Source organism: Chiloscyllium plagiosum, chromosome 5, assembly GCF_004010195.1.
Source record: "Chiloscyllium plagiosum isolate BGI_BamShark_2017 chromosome 5, ASM401019v2, whole genome shotgun sequence".
In the NCBI taxonomy this organism is placed as follows: Eukaryota; Metazoa; Chordata; class Chondrichthyes; order Orectolobiformes; family Hemiscylliidae; genus Chiloscyllium; species Chiloscyllium plagiosum.
Genome location: NC_057714.1, coordinates 74,882,335 through 74,906,803, shown reverse-complemented (window position 1 = coordinate 74,906,803; position 24,469 = coordinate 74,882,335). Strand labels below are relative to the sequence as shown.

General features: G+C 40.4%; 1 protein-coding gene across 2 annotated transcripts; it reads right to left on the bottom strand.

Annotated features, from left to right (window-relative positions):
- Positions 1 to 966: 966 nt before the first annotated feature.
- On the bottom strand, positions 967 to 24,337 carry LOC122550009 (vimentin-like). Of its 2 annotated transcripts, XM_043690384.1 has the most exons (9): positions 23,742 to 24,336; positions 19,969 to 20,029; positions 16,514 to 16,609; positions 10,372 to 10,533; positions 8,771 to 8,896; positions 6,845 to 7,065; positions 3,520 to 3,560; positions 1,415 to 1,503; positions 967 to 1,319 (listed from the first exon to the last, which is right to left on the bottom strand). In XM_043690384.1, exons 1-9 carry the CDS (start codon positions 24,236 to 24,238, stop codon positions 1,248 to 1,250), a joined length of 1,365 nt encoding a protein of 454 aa, XP_043546319.1. In that variant the 5' UTR covers positions 24,239 to 24,336; the 3' UTR covers positions 967 to 1,247. The 2 variants fall into 2 exon arrangements, with proteins under 2 accessions (XP_043546319.1, XP_043546320.1); XM_043690385.1 differs by lacking the exon at positions 1,415 to 1,503 and having other exon boundaries at positions 23,742 to 24,337.
- Positions 24,338 to 24,469: the final 132 nt, after the last annotated feature.

Genomic DNA, 24,469 nt, shown 5'->3' with positions numbered 1-24,469 from the left:
GGTTTCCAGCATCTGCAGTCATTGTTTTTACCTAGCTTTAATTTTAGTCTATCTTGCAATAGTGAAATATATTACAGAACTGTGGTTTTATGAATGAAACTGTGTTATAATAAATAATGGGTTAGTAAAGGGTTAAGACTGAATGAATAGGAACCCGATATCAATGAATATAGCAAGCTGGTGAGTGAAGTAATGAACATAATATTTAACACAATATCTCACACAATTTTGGTATGACTTGTGCAGTGGTTGTGCTTGATGCCCAACGTCTTCCTCACATTAGGGTTATAACAGGACGTACAGATTGCCTTTGCTACTGAATACAGCTTAAAAGTCTGCAATGAATTTGAATGTAATAAGAATCCTGTCCAGATTGTTATGCAGTTCTTGCTGCAGGAAACAACATAATTGTCAAACAACCTTCTGGGAAGTGAGCAAATTCTTGATTCATTGCTCCTTAAATAAGTGCAAACCTCTGTCCTAAGCTTGTATATTCTTGGAATAGTGACAAACAAACCTCTTTCTATCTAATTTCCCTGAAGCTGCCTATCTGTTTGGTTTTCCTCTAAACAGATTACAATTTCTAGGTACACATTAAATTCCTAAATCCTCTGCAACATTTTAAATGATAACAGGTGTGTATTTTCTTTGAAATTATGCTTTCTATAATTGGATACCAGGAACCTGCATGCAATTCTCCAATCTAGAAAACTAACAAACTTTAACCAATAGCCTTGGGGTGGCAAAATGACTGACAACAAAAAAAACCAAAATAGCTTTAGCATGTCAAAACATTTTCAAATTGTGCTGTTTGTCTCCTGGTTCTGTGCACATCTTAGCTGTTAACTTTATAAAGATGTTGTTATCAGAAACAAATACATTCCAGACAGAGTGAACACTGGGTGTTTCAGTAGTATTTAGATGCCTATTTGTCCTTAGCAAAAGATTCAGGACAACAAAGTTTAATTTATTTTTCCCTTAACAGTGCAATTTTATTTAATCAGTGATAGCAGTTTACAATTAGCAGTTAAGGTAAAGCAATAAAGACTTCAAATTCAAACCTGTTTGAGTGAATATATTGTTGTGTAGTATTTTGGTTTAACGTTTACTTCTTTTTAAATGATGTAATGCAGCCCTATTATACGTAACACTTCAAATAAAACCAGAAAGCCATGAAACTTAAAAGTTTTGTTTCACAAGAGAAAATTGCCATTCTTATTTTGGAGGATTCAGAGATTTAATGAAGTTTAATCTTGATTCACTTCAGTATGTGCATCTGATATCTGCAGTTCAAACTCTTGTGAGGTCTCACTGAGTACCTGCAAATAGTAAAATAAAAAGAAATATATGCAATTTTTATTATAACTCATTTAAATCTACATAACAAACAGGACAGATATTTATAATAACTGACCTCTCCATCTTTCATTTCAATTGTTTTCATGGACAGTGTCCTTTTAGGGGATTGAATTTCAGGTGGTTTGCTTCGTTCAAGTTCTACACCTTCAATGCAAGTAAGAAAATTATACACTATCATTTGTTATTACAAACTCTCAATTAGTTTGGATGGATGAAAAGATTGTAGCCATTTAAAGTAAAACATTTAATGAGCAAGAATTTTTGGAAAACGAAAGAACAGAAGATTTTCAATTGAAAATGTTATAATTTGAGAAAGCAAAGATAGGAATATGATATGCCGATAAATAACTTAATAACAGATGAAAGATAAATCTGATCAATGATGAGATCGCAGGTGAAGTTTTGTGTACTAGGCTGCACTTTATAGGAAGGATGTAAACACAGAGTGCAGAAGTGACTTATAAAAATGGTTCCAGAGATGAGAACCTTCAGTTATGAAAATAGACTGAAGAAGTTGAGACTCTACTCTTTGGAGAGAAGATAAGTAGGAGAGAGAGATTGGCCAAGGGGTATTGTCAGTTGACTATTAATCGAAACAATATTCTGGGAACCTTTGTACAAATCTTACCATGGCAGATGGTGAAATATAAATTCAGTAAAAAATCTGAAATTAGGAAGCTCATGATTACCATGAAATCATTGCAAATTGTCATTAAAAAAACTCATCTCATTTATTAATATCCTTTAGGGGAGGAAACTGCTGGCTTACATGTGACTCCAGGTCCACAGTAATGTGGTTCACTCTTGACTAGCCTGTGGACAATTAAGGATGGCAATAAATGCTTGTCAGTGATGCTCATATCCCATGAATGAATGTTAAAGGAAAAAAAGTCTATTCTTACGAAAAAGAGCAGGAAGCCTGATAGAGGTTTTCAAAATTATGAGCAAGCCAGATAGGGAGAAATTGATCCTGTTCATAAAAGGATGAGAAGACTTCGATTTAAAGTGTTTTGCTTAAGGAACAAATTGTGATGTGACAGAAAATCTTTTTCCCACAGCGAATAGTTAAGAGTATGGGAATGCACTCTCTAGAAGTATCTAAAGTATGGTTCAGTTGAGACATTCAAGAGGCATTGGATGAATATTCCAATAGAGAAAATGTACAAGGAAATGGGGAAAAAGCCAAGAGATTGGCAATGAGGTTAGGATACTCATTTGAAAAAACAGATACAGAGATGATGGGCTGAATGGCCTCCTTCTGTGATAACAAATTACTGGCTGGGTATCACAGGCAGACAATTTGTCCTCTCTACTGGAAAAATCAGTTAGCAACTGACAACTGACTAAAATATCCTGCCCACACCAATAAAACACTCCGGGTAGTAACAGGGAAGGTCAGAATAGGGTTTTACCCCTCAATTGGGCAGAGGTTCCATTATTGGGAGCAATTCTGACTGACTGGAAACTCCAGTCGCCCCAGTAAAGTCATGCACTGCAGATCCTGCAGTACAGGTCCCTGAAGATGACAGTGTGGACCCCAGACCAACAATAATCTGAGCTAGTGAGTGGGAAGGGATTGGCAATCTTAGAGAGGGAGGTCAGTTGGTACAGGTCTTGGAGAACAAGTGGGAAAAAGGAACGGCTGGGGGAGGGGAGAGATGGTGCTATCTTCAGGAAAAGTCTTCCTGTATGTAAATAACACCCCCGAAAAGAGTACACCTCCATCCGGCCCACTTTTAAAGTCTGTTTAAAAAAAAATCAACTAGTCACTCCCATCCAGCTGCAATACCACTCACATTTTAGATTGGGTAGTGTATTGTGAGTATCAAAAGTGTTTTTAGCAAGCTCAATTGACCCTTAATATTTTTGTTTATGTATGGTCAGACAAATGCTAATTCTGGAGTCCACATACCCTCTGTGAACTCAGGGCTAGGTACGAAGGTGGTGGGCTAGCCACCAAAAAGCTGCCTGCTGGTGTTGTGTTAAATCAAGCCCAATAAGACTTTCATGGTGGCACAGCAGTATCCTGTCATTGCTTGAAACAAAATCTGTTTCAATTTATACAGGATTACGCAGATTTACAAAAGCCAATAAACTTGAAAATATAATATTCTAAGAAGGATTTTGATAATTTCTCATTCAAATTTTATGACTACCTACCTTGCAGATGCAAAGGACTAGGAGGGGCAGTCATCGAATACCTAGAAAAAAACAATCTAGGTTAACACAGCAGTTTTGTTTCATCTCATACTCTTCATTTTCCTTATCAACACATTGAGTTAGTTTTTGTTGTTATTCATTGTGCAAAGTGTATTGTGATATCATGATGTTATAAGATGCAGGATACTCCCAAGAGGTGGCAAGGACAAAGGAAAGTATTGTATATTTTCAACAATTAAACTCCATGTTGACAACATTTTCAGTGCAGTACTATTATAAACAGATAATAAGAATAAAATCAGTCTTGGGTGAAAGCCTCAAAAGAGTGTAGTGATTTGGTAGTGCACTGAAACCATCAACTGGCATAGCTCATTTTGTGCTAGCACCAAGTCCAATTTTATTCCTAGTCTTTTAGTTCTGAGGTGGCAGTGGCACAGAGGCATACAGCTAAAAAGGAGTTGTCCTTGGATCATTAAAGATTATCACCAAATCCCACAAAGTCTCAGACTATCAGGTCAAATATGGGCAATGATGCCTCCTGCTGAATACAACATGTCACTCCCTACCCCTAGCTTCCCTCCTGCAGCTGATAAATTTGTTCTCCAACATGTTGAGCACCACTTGAAGTAAGCATTGAAGGCAGTGAAGGTATAGAATGTACTCTGATTGGGGGGGATTTCAACGACTGAGCAAACCAGCCAAAGTTTAAAGGGCATAGCTTCTAGACTAGGTCTATGGAAGGTGAGGTGTGTACCAAAGAGGGCAAAACTTTCTGACCTCACCTTCACCAATCTGCCTATCACATATGCATCTGTCTTTGACAGTATCAGCAGAAACAGCCACTGCACACAATTATTGTGGAGACAAAGTCTTGTTTTCATATTGAAAATACCGATGGTATCAATGATACCATGTGGCACCATCACCATTCTATATGGGACAGATTTTGAACAAATCTAATAACCTCAAATTAGGCACTCATAAGGCACCATGAGCAGCAGAAGAATTGTATTCAACCAGAATCTGAAACCTGATGACCTGGTATATGCCCCACTTTCTCCTCTACCATTAGCATCAAGCCAGGGGATCAACCATGGTCTAATGAAGAGTGCAGGAGGGCATGCTGGAGGAGCAGCAGGCATACCTGAAAATGAGGGGTCAACCTGTTAAAGTGACAACACTTGCATGATAATCAACGGAAACAGCATGCCATAGGCGTAGCTAAGCAATCCCACTACCAATGGATAAGATCATGACTGACAGGAGAAGGAGGCTTCACAAAAAACTCCATTCTCAAGTTTGGAGGAGTGCAGTAAATACATCTGTGCAACATCAGCACAAAAGAGAAGGATGAAGTAATTGCATCTATTTTCAGCCAGAAGGGCCAAGTGGATGATCAAGTCAACACGCAATTCAATTCTCTCCACATTATATCATGAAATGGCTGAATTAGCTGGATATTATAGAGACTATGAGCCCTGACAACATTTTGGTAATTGTGGTGAAGACTGGTGTTCCAAAACCAGCAGTGGCCTTAGGGACAACATTGGTATCTACCCAGCAATGTCAGTAACTGCCCAAATATGGCCTGTCAACTAAAATCAGGACCATTCAAACCCAGCCAAATGTTGCCCTATTAAATGCACTCTCCATCAATAACAATGATGGAAAGGATCATCAACAGTGTTAATGCCATCAAGAGACACTTGCTTGGTAATAGCCTTTTGAACTACTTAAGTTTCTTTCAGCTAGGAACACCCACAGTGCTGTAGGGAAGGGAGTTCCATGACTTTGCTCCCATGACAGTGACTGAGCAACAGCATATTTCTCAGTTGAGATGGAGAGTGGCTTGGCAAGGAACTTGCAGGTTCCCATGCATCTGCTACTCTTGTTCTTCTGGATGCTGGAAACCATGAGTTTGAAATATAATGTGGAGAGAGTTTTGCTGATTTATGACGTGCATTTTATAGATGGTACACACTGCTGCCACTGTACATTAGTGGCGAAGGAACTGAACGTTAAATTTAGTGGATGGTATGTTACTCAAGCGGCTGCATTGTCTTAGACAGTGTCAAGCTTCTCAAGTATATTAGCAGTTATAGCAGTCCATGCAAAAAGAAAGTATTCTATCACTGTCCTGATTGGTGCCAGGCACTGGAGAGACAGGAGGTAAGTACCTCGCAGAAGGATTTTGAGCTTCTGACCCTCTCTTGTAGCCACTGTACTTAAATAGCTAATCCAGCTCAATTTCTAGTTAGTGGTAAGCCCCCATTCCCAGATATAGATAATAAGGGATTCACTGATAATAATGCCATTGAACATCAAGGGACAGTGTTTAGATTCTCTTTTTGTTGGAGATTGACATTATCAGCACCATTGTGGCACAAATGTTACTTGACGTCTCTCAGTCTAAGCCTAGGTTTGTCCAAGTCTTGCTGCACATGAAGATGGACATGGATCCCTTCAGGCTTTGAGGAATCCTGAATGGTGCTGAAAATTGTACAATCATCAGAAAGATTCCTACCTCTGACCTTTTGATGACTGCAGTTATTGATGAAACAACTGAAGACGTTTGGGCCGAAGACTAGCCTGAGGAACTCCTGAAGTGGTGTCTTTGGACTGAAATGATTGACCACTAAAAGCTACAAACATCTTCCCTTGTTTTGGTTGGAGTCCAATCAGCAGAGAGTTTTCCCTCTGATTCTCAGTTTTGCTAGGGTTTCTTAAAGTCACACTCAGTCAAATGCTGACTTGATAATAAGGGCGGTCACTGTCACCTCATCTTTGGAGTTCAGCTGTTTTGTCTACATTTGGAATAAGGCTGAAATGTGGCCAGGAGCTGAGTGGGAGAACCCAAACTGAGTCACTGTCGTGGGAACACTCTGTTGGTGTTCCTAGAGGACAAGTACTTAAGTAGTTCAAAAGGCAACTCACCACCATCTTCCTCAGGCCATTTGGGATTGGAATAAATGCTGGCCAATCCGGTGATACCCATAACACATAAACAAATATGGGAAAAAAATCCAAAATTTAAATTATATGAATGAGAAAAATATTTCTTCATGACTATTTACGCAATATGGAAATACAACTGAACAACTCTTAGCATTGTTTCAAAAGTTACTCATGGAAAGGTATTTTTATTTGGCCAAGTTTGCTCATTGCAGAGTTCTGTGTTTGTTCCCTCAGTTAAACACTTTGCCAATAAAATTATGATGGCTTCCGAATAAGCATAATGGATATCAGCAATCATGATGGATTGCTGAGCTGATATAGCAGTGCTACTTCAGTCAAGTATTACATGGAAGTTACACAAACATCTGACCTGTTTTCCTCACTCTCCAATAACTTCCTGTAAGTTGTGATCTCAGCATCTAGTGCCATTTTAACTTTCAGCAGATCTTGATATTCAGATAAGCGATGGGTCATCTGTTCAGTCATATTTTGAATTTCATCTTCAAGTTGAAGGATTGTTTCTTGGAATTTGGCTGTTTCCTTGTTAAACTGATCCTCCATTTCATTCTTCTGGCGCTCAAGAAAATCTTTCTGTTTCAAAGATAACATAGACACTTATTTTCTATCCTTTTCCATGAGATCACATTTGTATTTTGTCATGTGTTTACACAGTGGGAGGGCACTGTCCTTTCTATGATTTCGTAAGAACCGTAAGAGATGCATACACATTAAAAATAATTTGCATAAATTGCTTTCATTACATGGGCTATCATGTTTATTAGCGTCATAGAGATGCACAGCACGGAAAGAGACCCTTTGGTCCAATGTGTCCATGCTGAACAGATATCCCAAGCTAATCTAGTCCCACCTGCCAGCACCTGATTCATATCCCTCCAATCCCTTCCTATTCATATACACATCCAGATGCCTTTTAAATGTTGCAATTGTACTAGCCCCCACCACTTCCTCTGGCAGCTTATTCCATACACGCACCACCCTCTGTGGGAAAAATTTCTCCTTAGGTGTCTTTTATATCTATCCTCTCTCACCCTAAACCTATGCCCTCTAGTTCTGGACTCCCCCGCTTGTTTTATCTTGTATGGTAGCTGGTTCAATGTTAATTTCCACCATAACCAGAAATCAGTATTTAATTTCCCCTCTTATGTCACATTCTGACAACAAGATCCAATTAGATTAATTGAAAATGTGAGTACAAATTTCATCATGTTAAATCATCAATAAATATGTTTTGGAAATCAGATTTATAGTGATTAAATTGGAAGTTAAAAATTTAGTTGAATATTTTCAAACCAAGTTGGATATTTTTACTGATATGGAAACATATGAAATACAATCAGCACTTTTCATTTTAAAAGAGGTACTTCTCGAAACTGGGACTTAATAAGTAACTCATTACATCAGAACTTAGAAAAATCAACATAATAATTAATATAAATTTGGTAATCAACAATGGATTGTCCTGAAATCCAAACACATTTCTCCACCCTCGTTTCCTTCATTTCCTCGAACACAGAGTCTTCCTAACACCCGTCAGCCTTCGGAGCCCAATTTAAAAAGTGTAAAGAAATAAACTGCAGCCATGGGTCTGGTTAGTTGTCCAGCAGCAAGCTCTTAGATTCCACACATTCCTGTGGCTTCTCCTTCCCACCTAATATGTTCTGTGCATTCCTGCTTAAATGAAGCAGAATCAGACTCAAACTTGCAGCAAATAAACAGGAGCGAGGGCTGATCAAAAGCTTGGTCAATGGAAGGAAGTGAGGGAGATGGAAGAGCTTTAAGGATGCATGATCTGTCGTATCGAGAAAGCTAGGAGTATTGGATGGGCAGAGTTAGGTTGGCAGAATATAAATTCTTCACAAATTTATTTATTTGTACAGAGACGATGTAAATAGAAAGTTAGTAAGCACTTGATTGCTTGATTGGAGCTTAACTTACCCTTGAAAGCAGTAATATCAGCAAATTAGTATTCCAACTAAAATAATATAAATTAAGATTAATTAAATGACCTCATTGAGATATAAAGAAATAAAATTGGGCCTTTCCCTTGGATTTTCCTAACTCGCCAAGATTAAAAGCCATTTGAACTGAAGAAATGGTACTTGTATAATTGTTATTGGCTCGACAGCCAGTAATTCCAAAGAAACTGGCAAACATATCATTCACATTCCATATTAATATGATACTGGTAAACCCCTTGATGCCTGTGTCTCTGAAGAGGAAAATTCACTTATTTGATGAAACAAATAATATCATTATTCACACACAGTCAACTTACTGAGCTTTTAAGAGCTTCAACTTCGCACTTGAGTGCCTGGGCCTCCCTGCGGTAATCACTTGCTTCTTGCTTTGCCTGGCGAAGGGCTTCGTTGCTGCGAGCAATATTTTGAGTAAGGCCGGAAACCTGTACAATATCCAATCTCATTAAGTGCAACTTAACACATAAGCAAAATCTTGCATTTCTGTTCTTGGTTATTTTCCATTACATATTTGTTCAGATTTTGGAAATAACAGAGTGGATATAACAGTTTCACTTTTTCACTCGGAGATTAACTTCTCAGAGTGGGCAAACTTTCAGTGAAATGCAGAAATACTGAAGGTGTGATTATCCCCTCCATGGAGATAATGAGGGACGTGCTGAGAAGGGAATGACTCACTTCAACGTCATCTTGCCTCATTTTATCCTCAACACCTCAGCAATTAGCTCTGCATGAGACGATCCACAAACCCCTCAAACTGCCAGCAATTAAGGCTTTTAAATGGTCAATTAATGGTCATTTAAGGTACTCAACAAACCATCTCCTCCATTTTAGAAATTGAGAAAGGTCCGTCGGGACTTGCCCCCCAGGTTGGGAGTTATGAGCTACATTATAATAGTGTCGCTCTGATTTGTATTCACATTCATACAAGTTTGTAAAGTTTCTCTGCTTACTCACTAAACATGCCAGAAGAAAATAGAGCAAGTGCATTAAGATGTAAGTGAATTGTTAACACATTAAATCAAAACTACTTTTAAACAATATACAATACTAAAAATATATATTTGTAAATGTAGACTCTCATTCCTTCAGAATTTAATTGGTCCTGGAGCTATTAGGAGAAACAGAATTTTAATTTAACTTTTCTATCCATATCTTTTATCTCTCCTTTAACTGTTTTTCTCTTTATTTTGCTCCTGCCCAATATACTTTATATTTGCTGGTGTGGATTCTTTATGTTTCAGTTAGGATTCTTCAGCTTGACAAGTTGAAAAGCCTCATGGTTGCTTGCCTTACGTATACACACTACTGCTCCCATGTGAATAATGCAGCATTGGATCAGATGACTGATAATGACAAGAGTTAAAAATTGGTCTGCACCCAATGTTGGGTACAGAGGTCACAATTCATGACCTGCCTGTGGCTTTTCCTGTTGATGTAGGCAGCAACCAAATTAGGTACTGGCATCCTTATTTACTTCATTGTAGTGTTTGTCAAAGCAGAGTCTGGGCTATAGAATTTAGGACATTACAGTGCAGTACAGGCCCTTTGGCCTCGATGTCGCGCCGACCTGTCATTCCAATCTGAAGCCCATCTAACCTACACTATGCCATGTACGTCCATATGCTTATCCAATGATGACTTAAATGGGTTGCTGGTTGGCAGAGTGCTGAGCAGATGGCCAAATAGTTTGGCCTGATAGCACACTGTGCTGCCAGTCCAATCCTTTCAAAAGGAGTGTGCCTGCCTTAAATAGGTGCTGTGTTCAGTGGAAGAAAGTTGGTGCAGACTGCCACCCTTTGGAGAACTTGTCCACTCAACACGTATCTCTTCAAGCACAACATTTCAAATGTGGTGATTTAAACAAGGCTTAACCTCAAATTAATATCAAAAAAAGTACCTTGGATTTGTACCACTCCTCAGTTTCAGTAATGTTCCTAGCGGCAAGTTTATCGAATTGAGAACGAGCTTCTTGTAGTGCTGAAGAAAGGTCAGGCCTAGCCACATCCATCTCAATCCTGGTGTGTTGATTTTGCCCTTGTGATTCCAGGTCATGGATTTCCTGAAGAAAAGTAATTACAAGCCATCATTTATTCAGTTAAAAATCACACAACATCAGGTTATAGTCTAACAGGTTTATTTGGAAGTACTAGCTTTAGGAGCACTGCTCCTTCATCAGGTGGTTGTGGAGTATAAGATTGTAAGACACAGAAATTACAGTAAAAGTTCTCAGTGTGATGTAACTGAAATTATATGTTGAAAAAGACCTGGATTATTTGTTAAGTCTCTCATCTTTTGGAATGACCATATTGGTTTCAGTTTCAAAAACCAACCAGTTCTGAAACTGAAACCAACATAATCATTCTAAAAGTTGAGAGACTTAACAAACAATCCAGGTCTTTTTCAATGTATAATTTCAGTTACAACACACTGTAAACTTTTCTTATAAATTCTGTGCCTTGCGACCTTATATTCCACAACCACCTGATGAAGGAGCAGCGTTCCGAGAGCTAGTGCTTCCAAATAAACCTGTTGGACTACAACCTGATGTTGTGCGACTTTCAACTTTGTACACCTCCGTCCAACACTGTGACCTCCAAATCACCATTTATTCAATCTCTTTAATTTACTTGAAATTTTGTGCTGGGAAATGCCAGAGGCCTTAAATGGAAAAGAATGTTTACTTCACTGCTAATTTTTGGCACCATGTAGGCAACATACGTTTTGGATTAAATGCAGGATAAAACTTCCAAACCCAAGATCAATCATAATTTTTTTTCTGATTCTAGTCGTCTTTTTGAATGAAACGGACAATTTTGTAGCAATTGGAACTGCAATTGGGCAAATTATACATTATATTGATTCTAGCAGGGAATAAATTGTCTGCTGACACTTAGAGACGTTTTTAATCTGAAAGTCGAGTAGATATAGTTCAAAGCCTGTTTAATTTACAAGTTTCCATCCCAGTGAGCCTATAAACAGAAGTACTTCTCTAAGATATAACTAACTAATGACTAAATAAGACTCCTTTGCAACAATGGGGGTTTTACCAAATATTCCCTATGCTTGTACATCAGTGCAGGCTATTAGAAGCATTGCGAGCAGTGCTAAGGTTGACGCTGACTTCTGTGAGATTACCTATACAAAACATCAATTGATCTTTGACACCTCCTTTATAGACGCACACTCAGCAGAATTAGAGGTCCAAGTTGGACTTACATTTACAGTGCACACATAAGATTCACACATGCACAATTTCTTTCAAATAGCATCTGTAATACCACAGTAACTGTAGGTGGAATTTTATCATAAGAGCGAGCTCCCCCACAATGGTGGGACCAAATGTTGGGAGCTACATTGCATATGATGATGACGCAACTCACAAATGCATGTGGTGGGCAAATGCCCCCTGTGGAATTATGCAGCAAAGGCAGGCAGGAAATGTCCACATTGCCATCGGATGACTCAATTTCAGGCTGAGATGGGCTGAAAGGGCCACCTCTGCAAGTCAGTCTGGTCTCCGCCAGCAGGAAGAACAGATGCCAGTGTAATACTACAGATCCTTCACCTGCTGGGAAATTTAGAATTCTTTTTTCCTGACTCACCGTCTACTTGACAGCTTTCATCAAACAACCCCACCACTGCCACTTTTTATCAATAACCTCTTCACTTTGGATCCCAAGCACAACAAGTTCTGCATCTCCCTTTCAGCACCTATGGATGCAGAGGAAGAATGGAATCAATCTTTCAGCAATATCTCCCTGCACGCCCAGAATCAGCAGGAGGTGACAGCAATAGGGGAGACTTCTGTGGAGGTCACAGAAGAGGTGAACAGCCATGGGGGTCCAGATGGGTCCACACATGAACCTAAGTGCATTGCCACAAAAGGATGAATGAACTTTCCCGATCAGCCAGGATAAGTGGCATGGGATCAAAGGATTCTTCATGAGATTATCAAGCCAAGGAATTTTGCAGGTAGCAACAGACTGGGAAATGTGTGTTCATTATCAAATGTTTATTTGGTCATGTGATTGTTGTGTCCAATTGGATAGCAGCTGGAATGTGTAGCCTGTATGTTGCATGGGGATAAATGGAGCTGAGGTTTTAGGTATCTTTTCACATGTCACAATCTCCATTGGACATGCAGGATAAAGAGAGCTTCAATACCAAGGAGAGGACAAAAACAGGAGTCTCCAAACTGGAAGTTCAAATGCTATGTAGGGAGGAAGCCATGGAGATTATGTTGCCAGGGTTGGAGGATTTGGGCTATAGAGAGAGGCTGAACAGACTGGGGCTGTTTTCCCTGGAGCATCAGAGGCTGAGGGAAGACCTTATAGAGGTTTATAAAATCATGAGGGGCATGGTTAGGGTAAATAGACAAGGTCTTTTCCCTGGGTTGGGGGAGTCCAGTACTAGAGGGCATAGGTTTAGGGTGAAAGGGGAAAAATTTAAAAGGGACCTAAGAGCAACTTTTTCATGCAGAGGGTGGTACGTGTATGGAATGAGCTGCCAGAGGAAGTGGTGGAGGCTGGTACAATTACAGCATTTAAAAGGCACTTGGATGTATATGAATAAGAAGGGTTTAAAGGGATAGGGGCCAAGTGCTGGCAAATGGGACAGATTAGTTTAAGATATCTGGTCAGTTGGAACTGAAGGGTCTATTTCTGTGCTGGACATCTCTACGACTCTACTCTCCTGCTAATGATATAGAGGTGCCAGTGTTGGACTGGGGTGGACAAAGTTAAAAATCATACAACACCAGGTTATAGTTCAACAGGTGTATTTGGAAGTACTAGCTTTCGGAGTGCCATTTCTTCATCAGATAGCTGTAGAGCAGAATTGTAAGACAGAATTCATAGCAAAAGATTACAGTGTCATGCAACTGAAATGATATATTAAACAAATCTAGATATACAGCAATCTAGGTTTGTTCAATATATCACTTCAGTTGCATGACATTGTAATCTTTTGCTATGAATTCTGTCTTACGATTCTGCTCCACAGCTAACTGATGAAGCTAGTACTTCCAATTAAACCTATTGGACTATAACCTGGTATTCTGTGATTTTTAACTCTTGCTGATGGCAAGTGTCTATTAACCAACTAACAGAATGGGAATGCCTCCAAGATGATGTTGAGATAACAAATTAAAGGCATGTGGGAAACTGTGGTTTGCAATGGGATTCTCAGAAAACACAGTGTATGTTTATTGAACCAAATGGCCATGTCAGAAACTGGGTGGATATCTGTCCTCAGTACACTGAAAGAGATCTAGTCAGTCATCTATAGGGACTGCTTGTCAAAATTGGTCAGAGGACTGGGTCAAATACAGTCCTGGGGATAGGTCCATCAATCAGTCAGGAGGTTGCAAGTTTGGCCTGCAACGGCAGAGGGGTTCACAGAATAAAGATGTGGGGGATTCAAGGCTGTTGGGGGAGGGTCTTACAGAGGCATTTGCAGAGGTGGCAACAAGAGGAAACTCAAGGTGCATGGGGGGAGGCAACTAGAGGTGCATGGAAAGATACGTGGAACAGCATCAGAGGCTATGGGTGGTAGAGTTAATGGCAGGAGCAACACTTTGGACTCCACAGGGGGAGCATAGAGGAGAAAGATGGTTATTATTCAGGTATAATGTCTGGGTTCAGAGGACAGGGAAGGCAGTTGGAGACAAATCAAGTGTAGTGGGACTCCTTATGGGGTATGAGTGAAAAACTGCTCTTGGGGTAGTGAGAGGTAAGTGGAACATGGAGGCGTTGGGAGGTGTCGCTACCTGGTGACCTGATGGAGGATGGAGCTGACAGTGTCCTCACTGAGCTGCATGCCCTGCATCACTTTCCATTCTCTCAATGCGTAGTGTGACTAGAAAATGGCTTGGACAATGCCCAGGGTGGGTGAAGTCAGTGTAACTATAACAGGTGAAAGCGTGGGATTCATGTCTGCTCGATGGTTGGTCATTGAGGGCAACCACATGAAGCAGCCATTTGCAAACCCAAGGGATATTTAATATGCAGGAGGCCCAGAGTTTTCTGGCTTGACTCCATTTCCTGGGATGAAAAAGTTGCAGTACTGACACTGGCTCCATATTCCCAGGATTCCGTGATGGTACAATGCCGGACGCTGAAGCAGGACCTGAAGGCTGTAGGAGTGGGAGGCCGACTTATCCTGGTGATTATGAAGGTGACAGCCGCTGTGAATTTCTGGGTGACAGGATTCCTCCAGGGAGTGATGGGTGACCTGTTTGGGATCTCTCAGTTGTACACTCACAAAAACATCATGACAGTGGCTAAGGTCATTTGTGCAGTATCACACTGGATCACACATTTGTTCTCCCATGGCACGGTCAGTGCTGCAACCCAGACAGTAGGATTCAGGAACATAGCTGCATTTCCTCTGGTGATGGATGCCATTAACTAAACACACACAGCACTGAAAGGGACACTACAGAATTCATCAACAGGAAGGTGTACTACTCAATTAATGTTCGGGTGATCTGTGATCACCTTTTCCATTTCCTGGAGGTGAATGCCTACAATCCCGGTCATTGGTATAACTCCTATATCTGGAGTGCTCATGTACCTGGTGAGTTTGAGGGTCCAGGTGACTTACAAAGCTGTTTACTGGGAGAAAAGGGCTTATCATTCCAACCAGGACTGATAATACCATTACTGGCTTACTAATGTGGAGTGTAGATACAATGCTGCTAACGTTTCCGCCAAGGCCACAGTGAAACATATGATAGGGCTGCTGAAGAAGCCAAACCACTGCTTTGGCCAATCTAGGTGAGCCTCTAGTATAGCCATGGCAAGTGACAACATTATCCTAGCATGCTGTACTGTGTACAATTGGAGTCACCAACAATAAGATATGATATATACTGGGGAACTGGGTGACTTGCAGCAGTCTTCTGAGGAAGAGGACAATTGACATTTTGGAAGGAGGGAAGCTGTGAGATGCATAGCTGTAATGACACTCCTCAACATCCTCTGTGACACACATTGTGATGCCCTGCTGGAACAGTCAAAGCAGCAAAAAGCATTTTCCAGAAGACAGTGGTCTGTTTCATTTCTGTGTTGCAGTATGATGCTCCTCCATGGGTAGTAGGGATTTGTGTCATGAGCCAAGTCCTCAGGGACTGTATTCATCACCCTGGGTTCAACCTGACAATTGGGAAAGTGCTTCAAAAAATGTAGTAGCTCAGTTCTGCAAAATATATGAGTCATGAGAGCTCCTTGGGAAATTGGCACACACTTGCATAAACGTCTTTCAATGGTTATAAATGACTTAAACAATAAGGGAGAGAAATCCCTTCCGATTGACAAAGCAGCTGTTGGTTGCCAGGGAATTCTAATGGTCACTTGAATGACTCAAATATAACCAGGCACAACCTGAGAGCCTGCATGCTATACCATACAGAATTGCAACAGGAGTAGATGTCTGTCACATGTACTTGCAATGGAAGACCCAGTAGCCAGGAGAATTATGTGCTCTTGTGCTTTCATAAAGCATCTCATTATGACCAAGTTGCTGCCTTGTTGTGGGTCATTGATTCACAAAGGTTCGTTTGCATGTGTATAAGTATGTACAGTAATGAGTCTGTGAATATGCAAATACATGGTAAATAAGTTTCTGCCACCAGGTGGCGGGACAACTGCCTTGCCATGAACTACTGCATTTGTCAAACTGAGCCAACATCTGGAAACTGAGGTTTTGGCCTCCGCCTAATTAACTCCCACCACCTGCCTTATTTCCCACTGCTACGGATCCCATTCAATGCTGCCATATGGATAAGGCAATCTCTATGTTGTTGGGTCCACTATACAATAGTGATAGCAAGATTTGGTAGCAAGAGAACCACTCCACATTACAAAACCAACAGAATTAGTTCTATGATATAATTAAATAGAAATAAGCTTCAAACCCAAGAACCAGAGGACAATCTTTTCATTCCCCACTCAGTATCAGTTTCTAATGGCTGTTTAAAGAAGCATTTAAATAAATGTTACAAACACAAATTGTTGGAACCTTAATTGATGCATCCTTACTTCTTCATGAAGTTTCTTTAAGAAGGCAATTTCATCCTGCAATGCATCAACTTTACGCTGCAGGTCAACACATGCTAGAGTTGCTTCGTCCACATCCTATGAGAGAAAATGGAATAAAAGGTCATTTGAAAAATTAATCACTTTTTTTTAAAAAAATCCATTACATAAATAGGTAGAAGGTTTAACCTCTATTGCAGCTTCCTCAAGGTTAGAAAAAGTAATTTCAGAGATGTCTCATCTCAAATCCCTCAACATTACCAAGTGGTATTACTGGCCCAATGTTTCCCACCCTTTTTGAATAAGGCTGTTGTGCATTAGCTTTTTAATTCTCAATCAGTTTGTGGTGATTTTTCTCCATCAGTCGAGACAAAGCAGCGCCTGTGGATTCAACCTAAAAGTTAAGTTCAGATTACAAATCTACCGTTTAACTTCCCCATAACAAGTCTAATAATGAAGGCACATTTACTATAAACAGGATGTAGTTTATTGCATGATAGCAATCAGGTATAAGTTAGACTAGTATAATACATGTCTTGTGGTGAAATGGTAGTGTCTTGACCTCTGGGCTGAAAAGGTCCAGGTTCAAGTCCCACTTGCCCCACAAGTGAGTCAAATATGTCTAAACAGGTTGATTGAAATAACTTTATTGGGATAATCAAGATCATTACTAAGACTATGAGGAGGCCTTGATTGGAGCTCAGCCTCCTTTGAGATCCAGAATGGTTATACCACACAAATCTTAATTACATCGTTTTATTCGAGTCTGAAGCACTATATGCAAAACCTTGACACTCATGGTTTATTAACTGCACTCTCCTCTTGTCGTGCTACCATTCATAACATATGCACATATAAACCCAGGTCTCTCTGCTCCTACATGCCCTTTTGAAAGTACTCTTTATTCTTTACTATCTTTTTATGTTCTTCATATCAAAATATATCACCTCATATTTCTCCACATTGAACTTCATTCATCCATTCCACCAACTTGTCTACGTCCTTTTGAAGTTCAACATGTCCCCTCACAGCAGATAATGCTTCCAAATATGGAATCATCTGTAAACTTTGAAAATTCTCCCTGCACACCAAGGTACAATCATAGTATCCCTACAGTGCGGAAGCAGTCCATTCGGTCCATCAAGTCCACATCACCCTTCCAAAGAGCATCCCAGCCAGACCTAATCCCCTAACCTGTCCCTGCATTTCCCATGGCTAATCCATCTAGCCTGCGCAATATGGACAATTTAGCATGGCCAATCCACCTAACCTACATATCTTTGCACTGTTGGAGGAAACCCAAATGACTCAGAGGTAACCCATGGAGACATGGGGAGAATGTACAAACTCCATACAGATGGTCATCCAAGGCTGCAATTGAAGCTCGGTCCCCAGCGCTGTGAGGCATCATTGCTATCCACTGAGCCACCATGCCACCTAGATTATTTATATATATTGGGAAAAGCAAGGTTCCCAATAGGGACCACTAGGGAATGCACTACAAATCTTCTTCCAACCCCAAACAAAATGCATTAACCACTACACTGTTTCATATCCCTCAACCAATTTTGTATCCAGGGTGCTACTGTTCCTTTTATTCCATCAGCTGTAACTTTTCTCACAAGTCTGTAGTGTGGCACTGTGTTAAACAGCTTTTGGAGGTTTACAGACACCCTATCAACAGCATTACCCTCATCAACCCTCTCTGTTAGGTCTTCAGAAAACTCCAGAAAGTTAAGCACGATGTTTCCTTAACAAATACATACTATCTTTTTTGAATTAACCCATATTTTGTAATATGTCTATTAATCCTATATTAAATAATTGTTTCTAGATGTTTACTCACCATCAAAGTTCAACTGATATCAGTGTTTAACCCTTTCCTGGACAGTGGGTAAGTTCTCCTGATCATTGTCTAGCTCTGTCCCTGGTATGTAACACTCTCTCTCCTTCTCAATGTGTAATCCTCTCCTGGTTGGTGTCAATGTCTCTCCTACTCTGTGAGCAGTTCTCCCCCTTCAGTGTGTTGCTCTCTTTTGGTCAATGTTAGCATAATCTCCTCATTAATGTGTAGCCTTCTCTTGATCAGTGTCTACTTCTGTCTCCTGGTCAGTCCATAGATCCCTCCTGGTCAGTGTGTAGCTTTCTCCCTGCCCCAAATGTTGCTTGCTTTACTTAGTGAGTATTTCTGTTTGCTGCTCACAGTGTAGCTCTCTCGGTCAATGTAGTTTGCTCTCTTCTAGACAATGTACAACTGTCTCGTCTTTAATATGTAGCTCTCTCTCCTGTTCAATGTGTATGTTTTGCTCTTGGTTCTTATGCAGCTTCCGATCTTGGTCAGTGTGTAACTTCTTCCTGATCAGTATCTACATCTGTCTTCTAGTTATTGTGTAGGTTGCTCCCATGCCTACTGGATAGCTCTCTCTCTCTCATGTTCAGTGCATATCTCTCTCCTGTTGTGTGGTAATTCTCTCTCCTGTTCAGGATGTAAGTAAAATCACCATAGTCCCAGAGGACCAAAGAGCTGCTTTCCCATTAGGGAGGCTCACCAGTGTGCACCTCTCTTCTATTCAGTTGTATCTGCCTATGTTTCTCAGTGTGTGGCTCTCTCCTGCTCAGTGTATGTGATTCAAACCTCTTCAGTGTGTGTACTTCTCTCACCTGCTCAGACAGTAGCTCTCTTCTGATCAATGTGTGAAGCTTTCTTTCCTGGTTGATAAGTTCAGAAATGCAGTTGATAGAAATAGATTGGTAGTCATCTGCATTACCTTTTCATTTGTGTCATTTCTCAGCAGGCAAATGGAGTGTATTCCTCTGAACAGTTTCAATCATAGCCAAGTAACCAGCATACTGAGCTCTGAATCATTCGGAGCTTGTTTCTATTCCTATTCAGGGCTTGCATACAGAAATCAAGGTAGACTCAAATGCTGACTTTTAGATGAGATATTAAACTGAGGGCCACCTGTTTGCTGAGGTGAAAGCTAAGAATCCTATGGTGTTAATTTGGAGAAGAGCAAGGGAAATCTGCCAGTGCTGTAGGCAAACATTTATCCTTCAGTTAACACCATAAATAGCAGATTGTTCAGTCACAATCACCTTTCTTTGGGAATTATGGGAATTGGCTGATATTTTCCAATATTACAACAGTGACTGCTCTTTTATAATTACTTCATTGTCGAGAAAGTGCTGCAAAATTTCCGATTGCCATGAGAAGTTCTAAAAAATGGCACGACTTCGTTTTCACTGGTTACTTCCTTTACACACTTTCAACACTTGCTACTGCTGAGTTGATTTTGTGCTCTTACTACTTTAATACAAACAATAATTTTTTGACATTAACAGCTGTTAAAATAGTGAGAATTTTAAACATGGCAAATATCTGAAGAGGAAATTGGTCATTTTCACTCTTTATTTGTTTAATGGTGATATAATACTCATCAATTCTTAACGATTCTTACCTCTCGGAAATCTGACAAGGTGTTTTCTGCATCCTCACGTTGCTGTATTTCATTTCTCAACCTGGAATGAACAATTTAAAAGGTGAATTGATGGTTATACAATATTGTCACATCAACTACCACTAACCATTAGCAGCTTGCATCAATCAGCTGCTTGTAGTTAAAGGCTGCTTTTACATTGGGCATTAATAGCCCAGACTTTGATGGCATCAGGTACATTACACCATGTTGTGTTGTTGCAGCTGCACTCATCCAAATGGGGAGAATTCCTTCGCACTCCTAACCTGTGGCTTGTAGTGGTGGACAGACTTTGTGGACACCATTTCTGACCAAATGATGGAGGGAAGGTCAATTATAAAGCAACGGAAGATGGTTGAGTTTAGGTACTACTACCCTGAGGTACTCCTCCAGAGATGATAATCTCTAACAAAATTGGCTGTCTTCCTTTTTGGTATGACTCCAAACAGCAAAGGGTTTTCCCCATGATTCCCAATGATTCTTGCTTTATTAGAGCTCCTTGATGCTACATTTGGTCAAAGGCAGCCTTGATGTCAAAGGCAGTTACTCTCATCTCACCTATCGAGTTCAGCTCTGAACCAAAGTTGTCAGGAGCTGTGTAGTCCTGGCAGAACTCTGGGTGTGCTAATAAGTAGCTTTTTGCTAAGGATGAGCTGGTTGATAGCATTGTTCCATTACTTATGATTGAGATTAGACTAATGGGGCAGCAATTGGCTGGTTAGATTTCTCCTACTTTTTATGCACAGGACATACTTGGGCAATTTTCTATTTTGTTGGGTAGATGCCAGCATTATAACTGTAGTGGAAGAGCTTGACTATGGATACGGAAAATTCTGGAGCACAAGTCTTCAGTACTATGCTGCAATGTTGTCAGGGTTCATAGTTTTTGCTGTATCCATTCCCTCAGCTATTTTTTGATATATGAATTGAATTGCCTGGTCTGAAGACTGACATCTGTGATGTCTGACCTCTGCAGAGGAGTCCTAGATGTTTCATCCAGTGGGTACCTCTGGCTGAAGATTGCTGGGTATACTACAGTCTTACCTTCTACACGAATAATGTGCTGGACTCCACCATCATAAGGATGAGGATCTTTGTGTACCTTTCACCTCTTGTGAATTGTTTAATTAATGATTCAGCAAGGCAGTGGTCAGCTCCAAGCACTTTACTGATAACTCCATGTCTCTATTGTATATTATTGGTGTCCTCACCTTGTTAATTGGCACAGGAACCAAAAGCCTGATGTACTGGGGCTAGCTCTTCTATCTGAATAGATGTCCTCTGGGGTTTTTTATGTGCAACAATGGAATGATTAGCCTCAGGATGAAGGCATTTTGGTTTTTGACAGGATAGTGGGTATTAATGAATATATGAGTCAAGATTAGAGTGGTGCTGGAAAAGCACAGCAGATCAGGCAGCATCCGAGGAGTAGGAAAAATCGACGTTTCGGGCAAAAGCCTTTCATCAGGAATTAATGAGTAGATTAATGAACATATGCATCCTTGCACATCAACTGTATGTTGTTATAATAGCAGTCTTTCCCTTGATATCTTCCCTTGATATCTTCCCTTTCACATGCGGGGGGGGGGGGGGGGGGGGAAATAGATAGGTCCATACAGTCAATGATTCCCTCTACCATTGGGAATTCTATTATCTTGGCAAATTTACATACCTGATAATCTTGCTTCTCCTTCCTTAGAAATAAAATATTACAATCACAGCTCTTTGCATACAGGGGCTCAGACACCTCCAGATGTATTGACGGAGGATGGACTGTAAAACATTGGTAGTGTCATCTAATTCCAATCTGGAAAGGAATGGTCACATAGACATTTAATGTCACTGTGACCTTTGCAACCAATTGTGTGTCATATTTTGAAGCTCTAATTTATGTTGAAAGAGATGGCACGATTCTGTAACCATCACCATGTTTGATTTGATTTATTGTTGTCACATGTGGCACGGTGGCACAGTGGTTAGCACTGCTGCCTCACAGCGCCAGAGATCCGGGTTCAATTCCCGCCTCAGGCGACTGACTGTGTGGAGTTTGCACGTTCTCCCCGTGTCTGCGTGGGTTTCCTCCGGGTGCTCCGGTTTCCTCCCACAGTCCAAAGATGTGCAGGGTCAGGTGAATTGGCCATGCTAAATTGCCTGTAGTGTTAGGTAAGGGGTAAATGTAGGGATATGGGTGGGTTGCGCTTCGGCAGGTCGGTGTGGACTTGTTGGGCCGAAAGGCCTGTTTCCACACTGTAATGTAATCTAATCTAATCTAATGTATTGATATACAGTGTACCGTATTGCATGCTAAACAGACAAATCATACCTTACATAAGTACATGAGAGTAATAGAATAGGATACATAAAATTAGTGTTACAGCTACAGAGAAGATGTAGAGAAGGATCAACTGTAATATATGATAGGTCAATTCATAAGTCTGATAACTGCAGGAAAGAAGCTATTTTTAAATCTATTGTTTTTTTTCAAACTTTTGTGTCTTCTTTCTGATGGAAGAGAGTATAACCAGGGCGGGAGAGGCCTTTGATTATGTTGGCTGCTTTCCCGAGGCAGCAGGAAGTGTCGATGGAGTATGGAAGTAAGACTGGTATTCAGGATTGACTGGGCGGCATTCACAACTCTCTGTAACTTCTTGCAGTCCTGAGCACAGCAGTTGCCATACCAAGTTGTGATGTATCCGGACAGGATGCTTCCTATGATGCATCTATAAAAATTAGTAAGTGTCATTGTAGACATGCCAAATTTCCTTGAGGAAGTAGAGGCATTGGTGTGCTTTCTTGACTGTAGCATTGACATAGATGGACCAGTCTGGATCGTTGACGATATTTACGCCTAGGAGCTTGAAGCTCTCAATGACCTTACCCTCAGCACTATTGATCTTAAAGCTTAATTAAATCTTAATTGCTTCTGGGAAGGAATCTTGGTTCAGATGGAGTTTTAAGAAATGCTCTCAATATAACCTGGTAGGCGGAGCTGTGGTCAGCCATCTTCCTCTCCCCATCTCTTCATAGAGCTTCCCATTTCTGCAGCCTCTGCTCCATTTGTTGGTTGTCTAGTACATTCAGAGACGCGGCAGCCACAGCCTGAGAACTTCCACCAACTACAGGTGACAAAATCCACTTTTTCTCTGTTTCGATGAACAAGTCACCAACAGACCTCCAATAACAAACCACAGTGCTTCCACCAACATCTCAATAGGAGAAGCAAGTCAAAAGCATCTCACCTGCAAGTTGATGTCTAACCTGTTACTGTGCAGCTGAACGCCATTGCTAAAGACATTCGGTCAACATGCACAGAACAGTTTAAAAGGATTTTAACCTTTAATTTGTCAAATCAACATGATGTATGACTTGCATCACAATCTCATACTAATAGTGTATGCACTCTATATTCAAACTGGTGGCTTGCCCAGAATGGGTCACATGCAATATTGGTCAGAACTGGACTTCTTTTCCATGATCAGATATCCTGCTTAGCAAGTAACCAATAAAAATAGTAGGTTCTTAAATTTTTGAAAACTCTGAAATTGTCAAGAAATTCTAATCACTGAAAAGTGCATTCCTTTTTACTATTTGAAATTGCAATAGAATTGCTTCTATTTCACCCACATCTCCCCACCACAGCCCAGCCTCTCCCTCCATTAGCATCCACAGACATAGACAGACAGACAGACAGCTACACACACACAAATTCACACACTGTTACATAAATAGGAAGGGAAAGGAAAAAAGAATCATACTTGGCCTTGACTTTGTGGACATCATCCAACAAATTGTCTCTTTCCACTTCAATTCTGGCTTTCTCCTTAGAGATCTGATCCACTTCTTGGCGTAGTTTTTTAAGCTCCTGTTCAAAGACGGACCCAATTTTGGAACTGCCCTTACCCTTCAGTTCCTGCAGTTCAGCCTGAAGAATCTTGTTCTGTTGCTCCATGGACCTCACCTTCTCGATGTAGCTGACAAAGCGGTTGTTCAGGTCAATCAGCTTTTCTTTCTCATCAGTGCGGGTGACCTTGAATTCATCACTTATAGCATCCAACAGGGAAAAGTCTAATTGATCACCTTCTTCAGGCATTTTGCTTGGAGCACTCTTGTTTAACCAACCTGAAGCAGTAGTTGGGCTAGAGTAGGTCACTGTTCTAGTGAAAGAACGACGAACTGGTGCTGATTGTGAACCTGATTTTGACCGTATAGTCAATCTGCGGAACGATGATGGAGAATTTGACGAATAATTCATTTTGTGATTGTTTTTAAAAGGGTTCTTCCAGAACGCAAGTTACTAAACAGTGGCACAGGACAAGTCTCTGAAGTTGCTTCGTAATTATTCATGAGATAACAGACTTCTCTTAAATGGTTATGAGTGGCTGCTACGTTGTGACTGACATTGCAACTAACCAACCCAGAAGATGATAATGGGTCTTAGCAACCATTCACCATGCAATCATTGTGGTTTGTGGTTTGGAATTTT

What these genes read in the sequence shown, in the direction of transcription:
- LOC122550009 (XM_043690384.1), bottom strand. Translation starts at nt 24,238, where the DNA reads ATGAATTATTCGTCAAATTCTCCATCATCGTTCCGCAGATTGACTATA. An exon ending in GTCCACAAAGTCAAGGCCAA is followed by an intron (nt 20,030 to 23,741) that starts GTATGATTCTTT and finishes TGTTCATTCCAG; the next exon opens with GTTGAGAAATGAAATACAGC. An exon ending in TAAAGAAACTTCATGAAGAA is followed by an intron (nt 10,534 to 16,513) that starts GTAAGGATGCAT and finishes ACTTTTCTTCAG; the next exon opens with GAAATCCATGACCTGGAATC.